Source organism: Hipposideros armiger, unplaced genomic scaffold, assembly GCF_001890085.2.
Source record: "Hipposideros armiger isolate ML-2016 unplaced genomic scaffold, ASM189008v1 scaffold_262, whole genome shotgun sequence".
Taxonomy (NCBI): domain Eukaryota; kingdom Metazoa; phylum Chordata; class Mammalia; order Chiroptera; family Hipposideridae; genus Hipposideros; species Hipposideros armiger.
In genome coordinates, this window is record NW_017731612.1 from 232,502 (window position 1) to 250,379 (window position 17,878).

The 17,878-nt window shown below is 43.2% G+C and overlaps 1 protein-coding gene across 1 annotated transcript in view; it reads right to left on the reverse strand.

Annotated features, from left to right (window-relative positions):
• ZGRF1 (zinc finger GRF-type containing 1) overlaps nt 1–17,049 on the reverse strand; it is a 46,837-nt gene extending 29,788 nt beyond the window's left edge. The window contains exons 1-11 of the mRNA XM_019656542.1: nt 16,975–17,049; nt 15,561–15,641; nt 12,538–12,597; nt 10,784–10,969; nt 8,225–10,469; nt 7,627–7,697; nt 6,106–6,174; nt 4,307–4,390; nt 2,729–2,890; nt 603–705; nt 420–517 (exon numbers count right to left, since the gene is read on the reverse strand). Coding sequence (XP_019512087.1) covers nt 420–517; nt 603–705; nt 2,729–2,890; nt 4,307–4,390; nt 6,106–6,174; nt 7,627–7,697; nt 8,225–10,469; nt 10,784–10,969; nt 12,538–12,597; nt 15,561–15,641; nt 16,975–16,995 — 3,180 coding nt within the window. The 5' untranslated portion in view covers nt 16,996–17,049. The remainder of the gene's footprint in view (nt 1–419; nt 518–602; nt 706–2,728; nt 2,891–4,306; nt 4,391–6,105; nt 6,175–7,626; nt 7,698–8,224; nt 10,470–10,783; nt 10,970–12,537; nt 12,598–15,560; nt 15,642–16,974) is intronic.
• Between the last annotated feature and the right edge of the window lie 829 nt (nt 17,050–17,878).

Genomic DNA, 17,878 nt, shown 5'->3' on the forward strand with positions numbered 1-17,878 from the left:
CGCCCCCGCACGTGCACACCCCAGGCCCCGCCACGTGAGGACACAGTGGGTAGGCAGCCATCTGCAAGCCAACAAGAGGCCTCCCCAGAACTCCCAGTCAGCCAGGACCCTGATCTCGGGCTTGTGAGTCTCTCTTACTTTCTGATTAGGATCGCCTCTCATTTCATGGCATATTGCAAAAACGGAGACATCTCTGAATAACAAAGGTAGCAGTCATCCCCATTCTGTTACTTATTCTACCAGAAATCAGTCCGGTTTCATCACTAAAACAATGTTGATTGGTTGCTGATAAACTTTCTTGATCATGTTAGGAAAATTAACCAGTCTTAAGATTTTTATGTTTTTAGTTTTTAATAGATTCATTTTTTTTAAGAGTACCCAAACTTCTTACTCCCAGCTATTAAATCTTTATGTGGTACCTTATTTGCTTCCCATGAAGTCCACTCTGCCGACTTGAAATCATAATCCAAACGGTGGTGTGAATGTTCTGAATCTTTCAGAGGAAAATCTAAAATTGCTAGAGAAAAAACCACGGGACTTCACATAAGTCTGTTCAATGTGAAGTAATGTTTAACGTTCCATTTTACTTATAACTTACTTACAATCCTTTTCAGTTGGGTCCTTATTAGACTCAGCGATCGCTTGAAAATCGTCTTCAACATTAAAGCTCGCACCTCCTCCTGGAAAGTTTTCTTCATCTGGGAACTAGAAAGCAGAGATCCATTTATCTGTTTGCTCAGTAAAGAGAGAAGGTGTGTGCGCGCGCATGTCTTTAGCTTCCTATGTGTACACACACACCTGCAGCGGATGTTCATAGCTGAGACCCAGAAACAAGAACCGATGAGAAGCCAGTTCTGGGCAGGGAGAGCAGCAAGTGCCCCATCTCACATCTCACCAGGCCTCCTGAACCCCGTTTCCTAGGTTCACACCTTTAGGACAGGAATGCCTCACACTGGTGCCATGTTCACATCACGACAGCACGGGCATGACTGCCACACCGCTGCCAGTGCTGGTGCACAGCAGTCACACAGGCCACACAGCGGTCACTCACACATGCGCTGCGCGCTGGCAATGCTACACGTGCTAAGTAATTATGCTGTTTAAATGCCTTCAAGAAGATGACATGATAGTTTAGCACTGAACAAAAGGGCACTGTGGTCACAGAAAGGCAAGAAAACAAAGCGGTGTGATGTACAGTAAGAATGTATGCCCACATACATCTAAAGGACTTCCTTCAGTAATATAATGAAAGAGCTAAGTGAAGGTGGGAAAGTTCTAGAGTGATAAAGCATGGAGTAATGCTAACTGTTCTGTCTCAGCGAATATGATGGTGCTTCTTAAATCAGAGGCGGTATCTTAGAACTTGATGAAACACAGGATGGTTTTAAAGTCCAGAGAGTGCGATCTGTAAGAATCTACAGCAGTGAACCTGGAAACTCATCTCTGAGGGCAGGTCTAGTCATTTTGCCTGAGAACATTTTTATAATCTCAGGGCATGAACATGACCATACTTTTTCCAAACCATACTGTTTGGAAAATAATCAGAAACAAAACAGATGGACTAAGTTTCCTTTTCAAAACAGAGCACCTCTCTGATTTAGTCTCTTCTCCAAAAACACAGGAAAATGAGAAGCAAACATCCTTTATCTTTGATGACACTAAGAAACAATGGTGACCATGAACTGCAATCCATATGAAGAGGAAGGGGCAAGTCTAGACTTGGCAACACGGGAGAAAGTGAAACCTAAGTGCCTGCTCCAGCACGGCCCAGGGAGAAGTGCGCTGACTTCCCTGCAGCCCATGGGACGGCTTAGAAACGAGTCTACAGGGGCTGTTGACAATATCGGATAAAAGTGCTAGAAAGTGAGAAATGAAGAAAACAGTGAGGAAATTACCAAAGAAATGATTAAAATTTTTACAGAATGGTGATGGATGAAAAGATTCACTCAGTATCCAGTATACAGTATTAATAAAATGAAGAAAGGCACATTACTGTGAAATTTCAGAAAACCAGGAATAAAGATGCTAAAAACTTCCAGAAGGAGAAAACACATGAAATTTAAATTTAAAAGAAAAGGGCAGATCACATCCTAATGTTGGGAACAGATTTTAGCCATGTCGCAAATAGACACATGAAGTCGAAAGTAACTCAGCAAGGCAAACTTTACTTGTGCAGAAGGGTGTGGAGCCACCGTAAGCCGGTCCAGCAGGCACACTGAGGGGGTGACAGCGCTCTGCTTCCTGAGGGTGGAGTTCATTTTCCAGCAGTTACTGAGCTGTGTACTTATTGTGTATGTGCATTATGGCTTAATGAAAAGAGAAAATTTTTAAAAATCTCTTTAACAGATACTGGTTCAAATACGTGCATATCATTCTCTCTCCATGACATCGAGTAGATAGCAATGAGGGCACCTGGTGTCATTAGAAGGCAGTCTACGAGCTGTTAAACACACCTCCTATGTGTCATCTGCCTAACTGCTCCTGTCACAGATCTCAGTCTTCGCTAAGTGAAAAGTAACCCTTCTAAACCATGACGCTAAAAAAAGATCTTTCCAATAAAATATATTTGTCTTATTTAGTTTGATTTGAGATGTTAAACTTCTTGTCCATTTACTAAACGCCTTTTTAACTTACAACTATACAAAGATTTAAATATACTCCCTTTACAAAATTTAGCCCTGACATAAGAAAATGATTTGGCAAGACGCAACTATAAAAACATTTTTACCTGCAAAAAGTCAGCCTGCATACAAGTGCTCAGCTGCTTCGGTGCCAGAACACAAATGTCAGGCGTGCGGTTCTCCCACTCGATGCCCTCTGGGATCCGCCCTCTGACCATCACGGCGCCGCTCACGGAGCCTTCCACTCGGTGCCCGTGAAACTCTACAGGCTACAGGCCGATCATTCAGAATGAGCATTGTGTAAGTAGGTATCAACACACACATATATAGAAAATAACACATAACTCAGCTTTCTATTAAATATGACTGAACGTGAATAATTACTAAGGGGCTAGTACTGAATCCAGGAAATATCCCTAGAACGTTACCGGTAACTGATTTAAAGCGCAGAGTTCAGGTTCAACATTAGCAAGTGTGAATTGTTTTACTACGAGCGGGATGAGTGCAATAACAATGGGCAATTCAGCCAGGAAGACGCGGCTGCCCCGTGCCCACTGTACACTCGTTCTGCGTTCCAACGCAGACCGGCCCCATTATGCTCCAAGGAAACCTGCCTGAAAACCAGCTGTGAGCTCCCGGAGCTTCATCAGGGCACCAATAAGTGCATTCCGCACCAGGCCTGGCACAGAGGAGGCCGCCATGTACTGATGGCAGGAAGGGTGGACAGGGGGCGTCCAGGAAGTCTTTTCGTTTGCTTAAGGGTTTTGTAAACATGGGGTGTAGCTGCGGAGGAGGGGTGGTGGGCTCTGCCTCCCAGAAGGCCGGAGAGCCAAGGCCTGAGTGTGGTCCCAGACTCCGGTGGCTTTCCAGCTTCCAACGGCTTGCTCTGCTGCCCTCTTGAGGGTCCTGGGAGTACTACACCACCGGGGTGACAAGTCTCCCCAGAATGTGCAAAAATGAGGTTGCTAATAGAGCCAAAGGAATGCACATCCAGGACGAATTCATTTCTCACTGATGAACTGACAAAATGACAATAACGCATAACCTGAATATTCTCTTATTTTAAAGTGAATATTCTAAATCACACATTTGAAAGGAAAATCAAATCTAAAATGCCCTCTATATAGGACTTCTGTTGAAAATGTTATTCTGAATTTTAAAACATACACATTTCAGTGTAAAAAGTCTCCACCGGTGAAGGCTGTCTGTTTCTGTTTTGTTGAATGGGGGGTCCGCTTCCCCGGAGGCAGCAGATGCCCCTCCCCCAGGCTGCCATGCGATGTCTTGCAGGTCTGTGGGTTTTAGCCCTAGAATCACTATTAGGAAACCTGGCAACCTGTACGCTGCTGTCTGTCAATTTCTGTGGGGAGTAGGCAGCACTGCTTAGGGCCTGGGCAGCGGGTGGGCAGCTACGGGGAGTGACAGGCTGCAGAGACTGTAGCTTGCTCTGCACTTCGCAGGCGTCACGTCCTGCCCACGGTGTCTGCCTCTACACGCTGGTTAGCTTATTAGAAATAGAGGGGGCTCAAGGCCAAATGAGGGTCGAGGTTCTCGTTTCTCTTGTGCTTAAAACCAGGTCAGTCCATGATGCTCACTAACCTGCCGATGAAAACTGATAGTCGTGTAAAAACATCAGGAAAACACAGTGAGTTAGAAAATCAATGTTCTCCGTTCACCACGTTTACCTTAGGGTCACAGGCTTTTCTCTCTGTTTGTTTAGGAAGAATAGCTGCAAAAGCTGTCTCTTCTTCACTTCCCAAGGAAAAGAACTAGAACAAAATATCAAAAGTGAGTTAGCTCAAACTGCTTTGTAGGGGTGCTGAGTTTGATGGGAAAATACTCCCCAGACCCAAAGTTCAGTCTGCGCCTTGTAAACATGCCTCTCATTTCACTTTGCTTCTCTCCACACACATACAAGCCTCCGGGCAACCAAGTGTCCCAGCGGGAAGGTACTGTGCTGCCAACTTATCACTCGGCATCTTAAACACTTTTAATGCCAAAAACTTTTAGTGACTCTTTTAACAGTAGAAAAAATTGTTGAGTATATTATAAATCACCCCCATCAAAGCTAATGCTTATGTCAATGCAGATTATGTAATACACAAATTAAAATGAGACTAAAGGACTAACAACTGTAAAAGGTGTAACACTTTAAAGAATGAACCATCCAACAACCATGAATCACAAGATACAGACAACAAGCAGCAGCTTGTTATTGTCGGTTCAAGTAACTACATAAAATAACCATAATTTTTAATATGAGTTAGACTTAGAAAATGAATTCATCTGTAGAAACAATTGTTTTGGGTTTGAAAATATGGAGGAAAAAATCTTTACTAGATAGCAGAGATAACATAGTGTATTTCTTCAAATAATGGTCACTTTCCTTTAATAACACTATACATAAGCACAACCGTCAACCAAGAACTTTTTAAAAACATTCCGCTGATTATCTTAAGAGTTAGAATTCCCGGGGCTGGCCGAGTGGCTCAGTTGGTTAAGAGCTCACTCAAGAGTTTGAGCTCTGAGCAACAGCGGTTTGAGTCCAGCCCGAGCTGAGCAGCCACTGAGCTGCCAACAGGTAGCAGGATGGCTCAGCTAAAAAAAAAAAAAAAAGTTAGAATTCCCTAATCCAGTGAATTTTAAAAACTAATTAGCACAGTACCTTCTCTGCTGACAGCTCCTTTGCTGTGTGCAGCTGATCACACTTACAGATATAAGGTGAGGGTGGCATCGGGGGTGCCCTCAAAGTGAACCCCAATGTTAAGTTTGAAAGGTCTTTCTATCACTAATAGTCGCCAAGAGGTCATTTCAGAGGGGCCCTTAAGAAAGCCATTACAAATACAAATGTCCTCCTGTATCAACGCTAAAAAGGTTTTTGCAAGACTGTAAGACCTTTTTCATTACTGTGAGATTATGACAGATTTAAAAAAAATATGTGACATTTATTTCGAATGGGAACTCATTCTGGAAGAAAATACAGTGATCGTGTTTATTTGCAGTTTATGCTTTGTGATAAGTGTGCTTGAAAAAGTTCCAGCCCTATTTTTTCACATGAATAAACCCAGGGAGCAGGCGGTCGTCTGCGAGCTCCACTGTGCAGCTGCGACCGCTTATGACCTTATGCTTGAAGGCGATACATGCGTGAGTCCTCGCAACGCGCACTTTGTCTGTCTTGCTCTGTTCTGTTTTAGGCCACAGCCTTGCAAGCCCAGTTGTAGCCGTCAATGACAATTTTAAGGTTAGGTGATGCTTATGTTTGCCAAATCAGCTTTATATACAAGATCCGTTATTACCAAATTTTACAGCCCACACAGGACATTTACACAAAAGGCAGCAGTTTTGTCTAAATGAGTGTAATGGGGTAACCAATTGCAAACGAGTTTGAGGACCGACAAGATAAAATGCAAACACAAAATTCTAGGCCGTACCTAGATATACAGCCGTGACTCCTGGCTCCTTTACACTTTGAAAGTTAGCTCACCTGCAAAGGCTGAGGTGGTTCACTGGCTTCAACTTCGTTTTCTTTGATCATCGTAGGAGCTGTTGAACACTAATATAAGACAGACCAAAGGCAATATAAGTTGCAAAATAAATATAAATTTTTATTTGACATAAATATAAAAACACCATATCCAATAGTCGCAGAAATAAAAACTAAATGTTGATTAAACATTATGTTCACTTTGCAAGAATTTAAAAAGATCTTAATAGTACTGGTAAATATAAAGTGAAATAAACATGCATGCTGTAAAACAGTAAGATTTTAGACTTGATAAGATGAAGAATGAAGAATCTACGGAAGCTGTTCTAAGCCTTTCAAGCTACAGTTCCACTTCTGGGAATCAAATCTAAGAAAGTAACTTAAAATGTAAACAATGATCTATGTGTAAAAACTAAAGTTTTTATACAGCAAAATGCTGGAAATAATCTAAATATTCAAAAACCATGAACTAATATTTGTCCAAAGCGTAGGGTATCCATAGGATGAAACGTAACCTTTAAAAGATGTCTTTATGAAAAGTTTTTAATAATGTGAGAAAATACAATATGACATGAAGGGGAAAGGATATAAAAGTATTGGTACTCATCAATCTAACCATATTTTTAAAAATAGGCCAAAAAAAGCTGGAAATGTTAATAATAATTATCTCTGAGTGGTAGGGTTTTATTTTTTTCACCTTTTTCTGTATTTAAGGGGGGAGTGGGACTCAAGATTCATAAAAGAAAAAAAGAGAATGGAAACACTGAAACTAGAGTAAGAGAAGCAGGACCTGGGTGATTTACTGCAGAATCTCTGCACCTCAGTAGTGCTGTGACTCTGAGTCCGTGCCACGGTCCCCAGGGCGCAGGCAGCAAGGGACTCTGGTGCCACAGTGACAACGAGGCTTCACAAGATGCTTGAAATGTGAGGGAAGCACAGCTCAGTGGATGTCTGTCGGACACCGGACACACTGCTAAGCCAAGGCAGCCCAGCTGTCACGGCACTTCCTTCAGCGACATCCTATCTTTGTGAAGCTGGGTTTTTGGAAATTGCTATGATGAAAATCACTGAACTTGTGAAAATCAGTGTGGAACAAGAAGCCTAATCTATTCCAAGGTTTGAGAAGCTGGGCAGTGCTCAAGGGCACATGTTCCAGTAATAAGTGCATTTACTTCAAAGAAAATTCTCATGGTAATCATTTCACTACATATACGTGTATCCTACTATTATACTGTATTCCTTAAACTCATACAAAGTTCTGTCAACTATATCTCAACAAAGTGGGAAAATAAAAATGTCTACTGCGTTACAAGGACATATACTTAGGTCAGTACTGCTGACTATGTGGTATGTGGAACCGGTAGGTATTTCTTTTGGCCGAGGGACGCAATGGAAATATTACTGAGTACGAGGTGACATCAAGGACCTAGATAGCTTGGGACCCTCAGTTACAGCCTCATTGTAAATTACATAACATTCTATATCAAATTAAAAAATATACTGATAGAAAAAACACTGTACCTGCTGAGAATCCCAGTTCAGAAGAGATGTTGGTCTAGCTTGTGGGACTACGGAAATCCACGGTTTCCCAGCTGCAGTGCACAAACGGAAATGATTTTATTCACCACGCCCAGAGCAGCACTCTGAAACTTTTTAGAACTTATTTCTAAAACGAATGCAACAAGGCGCATAATTTAAAGATGTGGCAAAGTCTTGGTAAATGTTGAGAAAAATCTCAATTTCTTTCTACACTCAGCGGGCCAGGCCCTGGGGAAAAGCAGTGAAAGAAACAAGGCCCCTCAGAAAGGGTGGGACACAGCATACAAATACACCAGGCAAACTCAGACTGAGAGCAGGTTTCACATCCATCGGAGATGGGATGGAGAAGCTGTAGCAGGATGGTTGGGAAGGTCTCTCAGGGGATGTGACATTTCAGCTGAGGCCTGAAGACCAGGACACCAGCGGCCCTGGGTGAGCGTTCGTCCGGAGAGAACAGGACAAGGTCAGGGGCGCAGGACTCCCTGCCCACTGCTATTCTCCGTTAGGGCTGATTTTACCAAGTATAGGCGCTACCCATGGCAATGTAATTAACGCAGCCTGCAGAGCAAGCATATCTCACCCGCGCGGCTACTGAGAGAACACCCTCCAGTGCTGCCCTCCGGCCCGTGTGTCTGCACAGCTCCTTGCTGCCCAGAGGCTGTGCCTTCCCTTCTCAATGCTTCCAAGCCGTCCAAAGCCGTCACGTGTTCAGACAGTGACTTTAAAAGGGAAATGTTACTTCCCGACCCAGAAAGTTCTGAAAGATTCCTAGGACCAGGCCCGCATGGTGTGCTTTCTCCAGCAGTACCTACTCCAGAGCGGTCAGATTCAGTAACAGGTGCTTCTGTGTCTCTGAAAACGGGACGCTTTCTTCCCGGAGGGTAGCACAAGGAGTTGGAAACTTGGGGGCTTGACTGACCAAGGGCCGTGACACAGGCCTCAGAGTGACAGTGAGTGGCATGCAATAGCGGGACTGTGCTGTCACCACCAGGGCCTGTTGGGAGGGCCTGCTCCTTCTTTTTAGCAACATCACTTCCCATGATAGAAGGCTGAGGCTGGGCCCACTCTGAAGGTCGGCTGTTCTCAGGAGTCTGATTAGGGGCCATGTTTGAAAAATAAGGAATATGTAAATTCGAGGTTTTACCCTTAGATTGATTCGGGAGGGAAGCAAAATCATAGTTCATTCCGACTTTTTGGGTCAATTTATTAGCATCTTCATTAAACAGACCCCCAGTACACTCTAACTCTGAGTCAGAACCGCCATCCTCCTCTGCTTTTTCTCTGGCGTTTCCAGCTTTCCAGGCTCCTGGGTCAAGACCTGCACAAGTCAGACCACAAAACTGGGCCGGCAGAGTCTCTTTAGCAGGAAGTGTCTCTGCAGGTTTACCGACAGACGTTAGGAGGGGCCGGCGCTCACGGCCGGCTTCCTCACAGTTCATGCCCTCACATGGCCTCGGAAGACCTGGGCTGCGGTCACTGACCAGAGTTTCCTTTACCCAGCACTCCGACTCCGGGGCAATCTCGCTGCTTTCCTGTGACTCCTCCTCAGTGTCACTGGTTTCAAAATTGCTCAGGTTAAAAGTTACCTCCAAAACTGGTTGTGTGGCATTACTCTCGGGTTCACGAACACCAGGAAGACTTTCATCGGCAGCACTGCTTTCAGAAAACATGTCGGTAACGGCAGCAGACACGCCAGGCTCGTCACGTCGTGAAGACTCGGTTTGGAGCCATTCAGGTCCTGGCAGACCCGACACTGCCTGTTTATACTCCTTTCCTGGTGTTTCACACCGATTTGTCTCCTGAGCATCTTCTCTCATGAGAATCGATCCTTTTCCACACGTCTGGCCATTCTGCTTAACAGGCATTTTAATATTCTCTTGAATGTCAGATTCTGATACTGAGCCATCATTTTCTGCATTGCCACAGGCAACGGGTAGGCTGTTGCTTTCACAGCATGAAGTGATTTCTAATGTTACTTTCTGATCCCAAGATTGGTAATTATTATCTACCAGCTTGTCTTCATTATACATTTCCCCATTTTCAGCACATGTTGCAAAGAGCTGTATCCCTTTTTGTACCAAAAGGTCTTCCCCATGTAAATTCATTTTATCTCCCTGGGCTGTGGGTTTCCTTTCCAGATCACTTCCACCTTCAGGAGAGTGGACAGGTGAGCTCTGCGAGAATGAATGCACAGCCCGCTGGCTTCTGCTTTTCATGGTCCCTTCTGACTGACGCTGGTCATGCAAACTTCCTGTTCTCACCTCCACACACTCTTCCTGTTCGATGGAGCATTTTGGTTTCGTAGCGAGTTTCAAACCTCCTGGTGGTTGTCCCTGAGGGAGGCACTCCGTGATCTTAGCCGTTACGTCCTTAGGCGTGCCAGCTGACTTGGACTTCAGCAGCGCTAATATCTGCGCCTTGCTTCTGGCATGCTGGGGGACTCCCAAACAGGGAGGCGCCAAACTAGCTCCTTTCGTGGGCTCACTGGTCAGTAAAGAATCTGAATGCTTATTTACAGAACTGACAGGAGAGCAAAAATGATCTTCTTCACACAGAGTTTCTGGGTTCATCTTGAAGGACGGAGCAGAGGCAGCTGAAGAGAAAGGTCGGCCACTTCTCGCGCTGCTCTTGTAAGTGGCGGTGTTCTCGGCCTCTGTGGGCGTACTGTGCACGTCTTCCTTGCCGGCAGTAGAAAACAAAGGAGGGGTGCTATAGAATGCAGAAAGAAAGCCAGGGCCAGGTTTCTTAGCCTCAGCTGCTGCAGCTGATTCACCATCTTCCGTAATAACCACTTTGTTTGGCACTTGACGTGGTCCTTGGAAACCCTAAAAATAATACAACAATTATTAGCTGTTCCATTGCCTATAAAGAAAATGTGAAATGAACTGGCTAAAAAAAATAAGAAGAAATAAAAAGGAATGTGTATGTTTTGCAAGGTAAAGTAACAAATAAGGATAGAAAGTTTGCCGAGTTAAAATGCAAACTCATTTTCATGAACATCTTTCTAATGAGGGTGTGCCGCCTTTCCACCCGAGCATATGCTATGACGTGCCATACGGACGGTGGAGTACAACAGCTTCAACGTTCACTACCTGATTTTATAAATACACACTGACTTATGTTCAACGGAGAAACTTACAGCAAACTTCCTTTTCAAGCCAGCAGGCCGGCACCCAAGGGCGCGGCCAGAGGGAAAACACCTCCTTGAATTTGACTCTGGTGCCTCCTGAACAACATCCTGTGTAAGAGCTCTGCTTCTGGCAACTTTCACCTCCTCGACTGTGATTATGTATCGATCGCTTTCTAAGTCATCTCCAGGTTTCACCTAAATTTTAAAGAATAAATGTCAAAACCATTGCACCTCTTTGATTATGTGTCCCAGTAAGTTTACTAGCACTAGCAAAACAATGGATATTCAATTACGTTATTGAATGAGAGGATCAATAACTAAGTTCTTTATTTACTATGCACTAGTTAACTACCAACAAGCACAGGAAAGATAATAATACAACCAAAAGTTTCACTGTTTATTCAACAGCACCTACTGGGGACCTCTGTGAGGCCGTTACATGCTGCCAACATGAACACAAGCGAGAAAATATGCCTCCTCTGAAGGAGCTCACTTAGCATCCATTCAAGAATTGTAATTTTTTAAAATTAGACCTATTAAAAAATTGTAATTTTTAAAAATTAGACCTATTAAATATCAAATACGTCTTTATAAATTAATGAGAATTTATAGATACAAACTCATAATTACCATAAACTTATTATTATAAATTATTAGTTGCTTACACGATCATACTCCAAAAAAGCATTTTTAATCACCTTGCAAAACAAAATACAGCACTTGCCACCATCTCTGACTGCAGCATAAAAATAAAATTACCAACCTAGTTGGTAACACACAAAACCTGTGTATTATCAGATAATGTGCTTAATCTTTATTAATGGAATGATTTAAATGAAATAATAACAGTAGTTACCATTCATTAAGCATCTAATAAAATAGTCTTCTCCTACCTAGACGCTCTTTTGATAAATATAAAAATACCAAAACTTGGGCCGGCCAAGTGGCTCAGTTGGTTAAGAGCTCACTCAAGAGTTTGAGCTCTGAGCAACAGCGGTTCGAGTCCTGGCCCGAGCTGAGCAGCCGCTGAGCTGCCAACAGGTGGCAGGATGGCTCAGCTTTAAAAAAAAATAAAAAAAATACCAGAACCATTATTAATGTCACATAGAATTTAAAATTAAATGCCATGGCCAAAATCACCACAATGGTAATGGGAACATTAACACTTCTAGAGTCGCTGTACTAAGCTGCTAGGCAGTCGACACAAGTTATTTCGGATTTTCAGCCCAACAGCAAAGTCTGCCAATGATCTGCATCTTACGGTACAGAAGGGAGACCCAGGAAGTGGGAAAGGAACCCAGAATGAACAACTCTAATATCCTTACTCTTCACCGTAAAACAAGCCTTAGTTACCCCGCTCCTCTCCCCAATGAGGAAAAAGACAGAATTTATGAGAAAATATTGTAATGAGGAATGATTTCACAAAGTAGTCCCACTGTGGTTCTGTGACTGTCACAGCCGTGGGATAGTCAGACTAGTTAAGTCCTGGGTTCCACTCCCAGCCCACCAGGCGCTCTGAACGTGGGCAAGCGCCTCGCCTTTCTGCACGGTGCTCCTAGCCTATATTCCCAGGGTTGGTGAGATTAAATTAAACAATATCTAAAAGCATTTAGCACGGAGTCCGGCTAATAATAAATGCTCAATAAATACCAGCTGTAACTATTAGTATTAGTACCATGATGACACTATTTAACAACATTCATAAAGGATTTAAAGAGATTGCTTAACAATAACTTAAACATAAGGTAGACACATTAAAATACCTCAAGGCACTTGAGAAACAAGCTCTCCAAACATTCTCCTTTGTCGTCATATAAAATTGCCTATATTAAAACAAAATGAATGTTAAAACGGGACACATCGTAATTCTGCTTTTCTTAAACATCTTCAACAGCAAATCAAAGCTGTTGCACACGCATATCATGTGAGGAAAGGGTTACCCACTCCGTTAGTTGGGAATAGCAGCGCATCCATCTTAATGTTCACTAGCTGCTGTCCACTCTGTGAAGAAAGCAAAGGCATGCTCACAAGCAGCTCAAAGCCTCAGTCCTTGCCGTGAGCTGCGGGAGGGAGCTGCGAAGCAGGCAGAACTGGAACGTGGGGGGCAACACAAGCGACAAGGCCAGGGAGGAGCTTACCTAACGGTACAGCCCGCTGGGGACCAGGGGGACCACCAGTGCAGGGAACAAACCATCAGCCTGGGGACAAGACAACTGTCTGCGAGGTGAGTGGCGGATGGGGGAAAGGAGGCTGGGTGATCATCGCTTTCTGGCTTTCTCCTTGTGTCTCTCGCCATTTCACAGCAGTTTCTCCACTAGCCCCCTAAATGCTGCTGTTTCCTTGACTTTGGAGTTTGGCAATTCCTTAACAGATTAAACATAGTGACCACATGATCCAGCGATTCCACTCCCGGGCAGACAGACAGAAATGACCAGCACTGGCACACAGTGTATATCAGCATTATTCATACAGGCAAAAAGCAGAAACAACTCAACATCCATCAACTGATGAATGGATCAAGTGGGAGAAATCCATAAAACAGAATATTATTCAGCAACTAAGGGAACAAAGTGTTGATAACAGTTCAACATGGATACACACTGCAAACACACTAAGTGACAGAAACAGAAGTCATTTACAAAAGTCCACATGCTGCAGCATGCCACTCACGCAAATCTGCTGAGATGGTAAGTAGACGTGGGGTGCTTAGGGCTGCGGTTGCATACCCAGTAGTGACTACTGGTGGGTATGGGGTTTCTTTTTGGGGCGACAGAAGTGTCCTAAAATCAGAGTTTGGTGATGGTTGCAAAACTGTGAATATACTAGGACCCACTGAATTATACACTTTAGATTAATTGAAAAGTGTGAATCATGTCAATAAAGCTGTTAAAGAAATCGGTGTTTCCAAGGGCTCCACCTTTCTTCCTCTACTCTTCACACTTTGCACCGCACCCTTGCACAGCAGCCCCCCTACATTCAGGTCAGGCCATGCGTCTGCTCAAACCTTCCATCTCTACAGCTCCCACCACAGGAGAGCACTCAGTGACCAGTGGTCCTAAACCCCTCCCTCCCTTCTCACCCAGGCTCACTGCACCCTCGCTGTGGCCTAACCCACCACACATGCCTCTTCTCTTCATTGAGCTCACTGGCCCGTCTCCTCCATGCTATGCCCACAAAGTCAGAGTTTATCTGTTCCGTTCCCTGTTGCGACCCTCACAACAGTGAGTAACTCATGACAGACGCTCAACAATCTTTGCTGAATGAATGAATCCAGTCTGGGAACTTCGCATGTCATCTAAAGGCCAAGCACTCCTGACCCATGCCAGGTGCACACACCCTCCTGAGTTCCAGTGAAACTCAGGAAGTTCAAAACGGAACTCAGAGGGCCGGCCGAGTGGCGCGATGGTTAAGAACTGGCTTGGGATGCCAGAGGGCCCCGGTTCGGATCCCACATGAGGGCCAGTGACACTGCCCTCCTTTAAAAAAAACAAAACAAAAAACAAAAACAAAACGGAACTCAGAATCTTCACTGTTCCCTCCAAACTCACTTTCTTTTTTGACATACCCTCCCTCAGGTACTGTAATCGACGCAGAAACCTGAAACCCGTTTCGGATTCTCTTGGACTTCCATATCCAAGACCTTAATTAAGAGTCTACAGTATTTCCACAATTCCTCTCTAATCCCTTCCCTCCGTTGTCACTGCGAATGCCTACGGGGTCAGCTCCCAGCATCTTGTCTACATTGCTCTACAGCCTCCTTAGTACAGATGGCTCCCTAAACCCAAGTCGCCTTTCATCCCACAGGACTTCAAGTTCCGTTAGACCCTGCTGCCACAGTGAGTTTCTAAAACAGAAACACAATGATGTCAGCCCTCTGCTCTCAAGCCTTCGCTGGCCTCAAGCTGAGCACACAAAACCCACCACCAGGAGCTCCTGCCTTCCCAATACATGAGTGGGCTGCATCCAATCAGTGGGAGGCCTGGAGAGAACCAAAAGGCAGAGGGAGAGGGTCATGTATCTTACATTTCTCTGGATGTCTCTACATGAGTAGGCAGGGCTGAGTCCTGCAAACTTTATGGTTTGGGAAGAGAATGAGCTCACAGACGATTCCGAGAAGCGGTCAGCAAGCAACACCAGGAGAGTGTGGTGTCACACACGTCAAATGAAAAAGCGGGGACGTGAAGAAAGCAGGATGCGAGTGTAAAGGTCACATAACTGACCAGAGGACACAGAGATCTGGCAGACAGAGACTACGGGGTGGGAAAAGAAACCACAAAGGGTCAGCATGTCAGCACAGGGAGAGAGCACCTCCTAAGTAATTCTCTCAGACTGACAGGATCATGTCACAACCAAAGCGACAGATTCAAGGAAAATCTGTGAAAAGGAGAATTCTATGCATGATTTCAGAAATTGGCAGTTTTTCTAAAATGGTATGTCAGCCCTCTATGCCTTTTCACTATGGGCATGATTGTGTTAGAAATATATCTCAACAGGCAGTTGTTTCTATAGAGTTAAACTCTTACTACCTTCAAAGAGAAAATGTGCCAAAATTCCTCAAGTTTCAACAAAATCTAATTCAAAAAAATAAAAACAAATAACATTTACTGAATTTTATAATGCACAAATTAATCAATAAGATGTGGGAATCATTCGGCAATTTCTGTTTTCCCATCAAGTCATTTTATGAACACATCTAACATTGTACCACCGACAGCGTTCTCTTCACATCCAATGAAAAGGTAAGAACCTAGCTCTTGGGTTCTGCTGGCAACTGTTTTGCACTTACTTTATTTCCTACGTGAGAGATCTTCAGAATTCCATCTTGCCACACTTTCGACTTCTTCATCTTTTGATGAGTATATAGCACCTTATTTCCAAAAGCACAAAGTAAAGAAATGGTTTCTATGTATACGTATTAAATGTTATATATCTCAAACCCTTCTACAAACAAAATACATTTAATACATCTTTTGGCAAAATAAAAGCACAGGTATCAATCATAACAATAACCCAAAAAAATCAATTAAAAAAAGAAACTAGGAAGTAAAAGCCAAGAGGGGCAGAAAGGAGAAGTAAAATTTAAGTTAAGAACTGAAAAGTTAACGAGTTAACAAAAATAAATGAGCTTCTCAGTCAATAGTGGGAGGAACAACACATGGGGTTACACAGGACTTGTGATGTGCAGGTCTCAAAGTGGCCTCCAGGGACTCATGGAGGTCTCCAAGACTTTTTCAGGGGTCTGTGAGGTCAAAACGATTTCCACGATGTTATCTGCCTTTTTACTCTCACTGCTTCAGGCAGTTATAGAAGAGTTATGTACGGGCTATGTATAGGCAACATTGCAAGATTCAATTTCAAACTGAATGCAGAAGTGGATCTGAGAATTAAGTAAAATGTTAAAGGGATTTGCAAAAAATGTATAGCAATGCTACTCTTTTCAATATGCTTTTTTGTTATTGCTTTGGAAAATACAGCTATTTTCATAAAAAATGTAATTTATTTAAAATGTAATGGGTTGTTTTTTTGTTTTGTTTTGTTTTAGCTGAGCCATCCTTGCCACCTGCTGGCAGCTCGGTGGCAGCTCAGCTCGGGCCAGGAATTGAACCAGTGACCCTGTTGCTCAGAGCTTGCACTCTTGAGTGAGCTCTTAACCAACTGAGCCACTCGGCTGGTCCATGGGTTCTTTTTTAATGAATTAATAGGTATTTAAATTTTTTTCTGTTATAATTTCTGATATGAAACACATCAATAGATATGAGCCCCATAATAAAAATTTCTTTGGGGTCCTCAATAATTTTTAAGAGTAAAAAAGGGTCCTGAGACCAAATAATTTAAGAACCATTGATCTAGACAGGAGAGCCACACCAGTTCTTCCAGAGAAAGAAATGATTTCCTGGTCCCCAGCCACCCGAGAACTTGTTTTAAAGGATTCTGGATAACAAATGTGGATAGTAGACAAGAAACAGAGTTGCCAGATGAAATACAGGGCAATATTTGAGATATACACACTTATACTAAAAATTCCCTCACTGTTCATCTGAAATTCAAATTTAACTGAGTGCCCTGCTTTTAGGGGTTTTTTTTTGTGGGTTTTTTTTTTTGGCGGGGGGAGGGTTGTTTGTATTTTGCAAAACCTGGCAACACTAGCAACATTTGTAAAATGTGGAAGAAGGGGGAGGAAAAGAGGAAATATGACTTACGATAAACTCTTGGCTTTCCATGGTTTCTTCAGAAGTTATAAATCAGTCAGGTCCAGAAAACAGCGGTTACTCAACTATTTATGTCACCTAAAATAAAAAGTGACAAAGAATATTCCATCCTGATGAAAAGAATCAGTACTCAATAAAATTTTCCCCACAAACTCTTGACAGGAGAGAGGAATCTGAGAGTTCCAAGAGAACTCTCAGAACCAAGGGAAATACAGTGCAATCAAATTATTTGCCACTGAGGACACAAAAGTGACACCACATTGTGGAAAAAGAATTTCCCAAATAAGAGAAAACTAAGTAAAATATATAAATAATTAGCCTGCAAACATTTTTCCAGGTGCCATAACGTGTACCAGAAAGTGAGTCCCCTCCCACCAGCTTTGGTTCCTTATAGAAAGAGCTTTGACTTATAAAGGTCTCAGAATTGATATGGTCACCACAAGGTGGCCCCCTTGCGTTTAAAATTTGTCCTCTTACATCATGCCACAGTACCTAGTACCAATACACATATAATACCTCTGCAAGGAAAAAAAAAATCTTTTCAACATTGTTGCAATGAGTACTGTACTCTACACTATTGGATAACACTGCCATTGTGGGCAAATTTGGAAATCTAAACACACTGAAGGTGAATTGAAGAAGTAAATGCAGATGTTAAAAAAAATTTTCCCCCCAAAAGCTGTGGTTCCAAAAGTATGACAGCATCAGCATGAGCTGGAAATATGTTAGAAATCAAATTCTTGGGTTCCCGCCCTGACCTATTAAATCAGAAAGTCTGGGTGGGGACCCAGTCGTGTGGTGTAACAAGCCCTGCAGGTGATAGCAGTACACACTTGAGTTTGGGCACGGGCCCTGAAAGACCTGGGGATGGGAGTGTCAAGAGAGCGATAGCTTG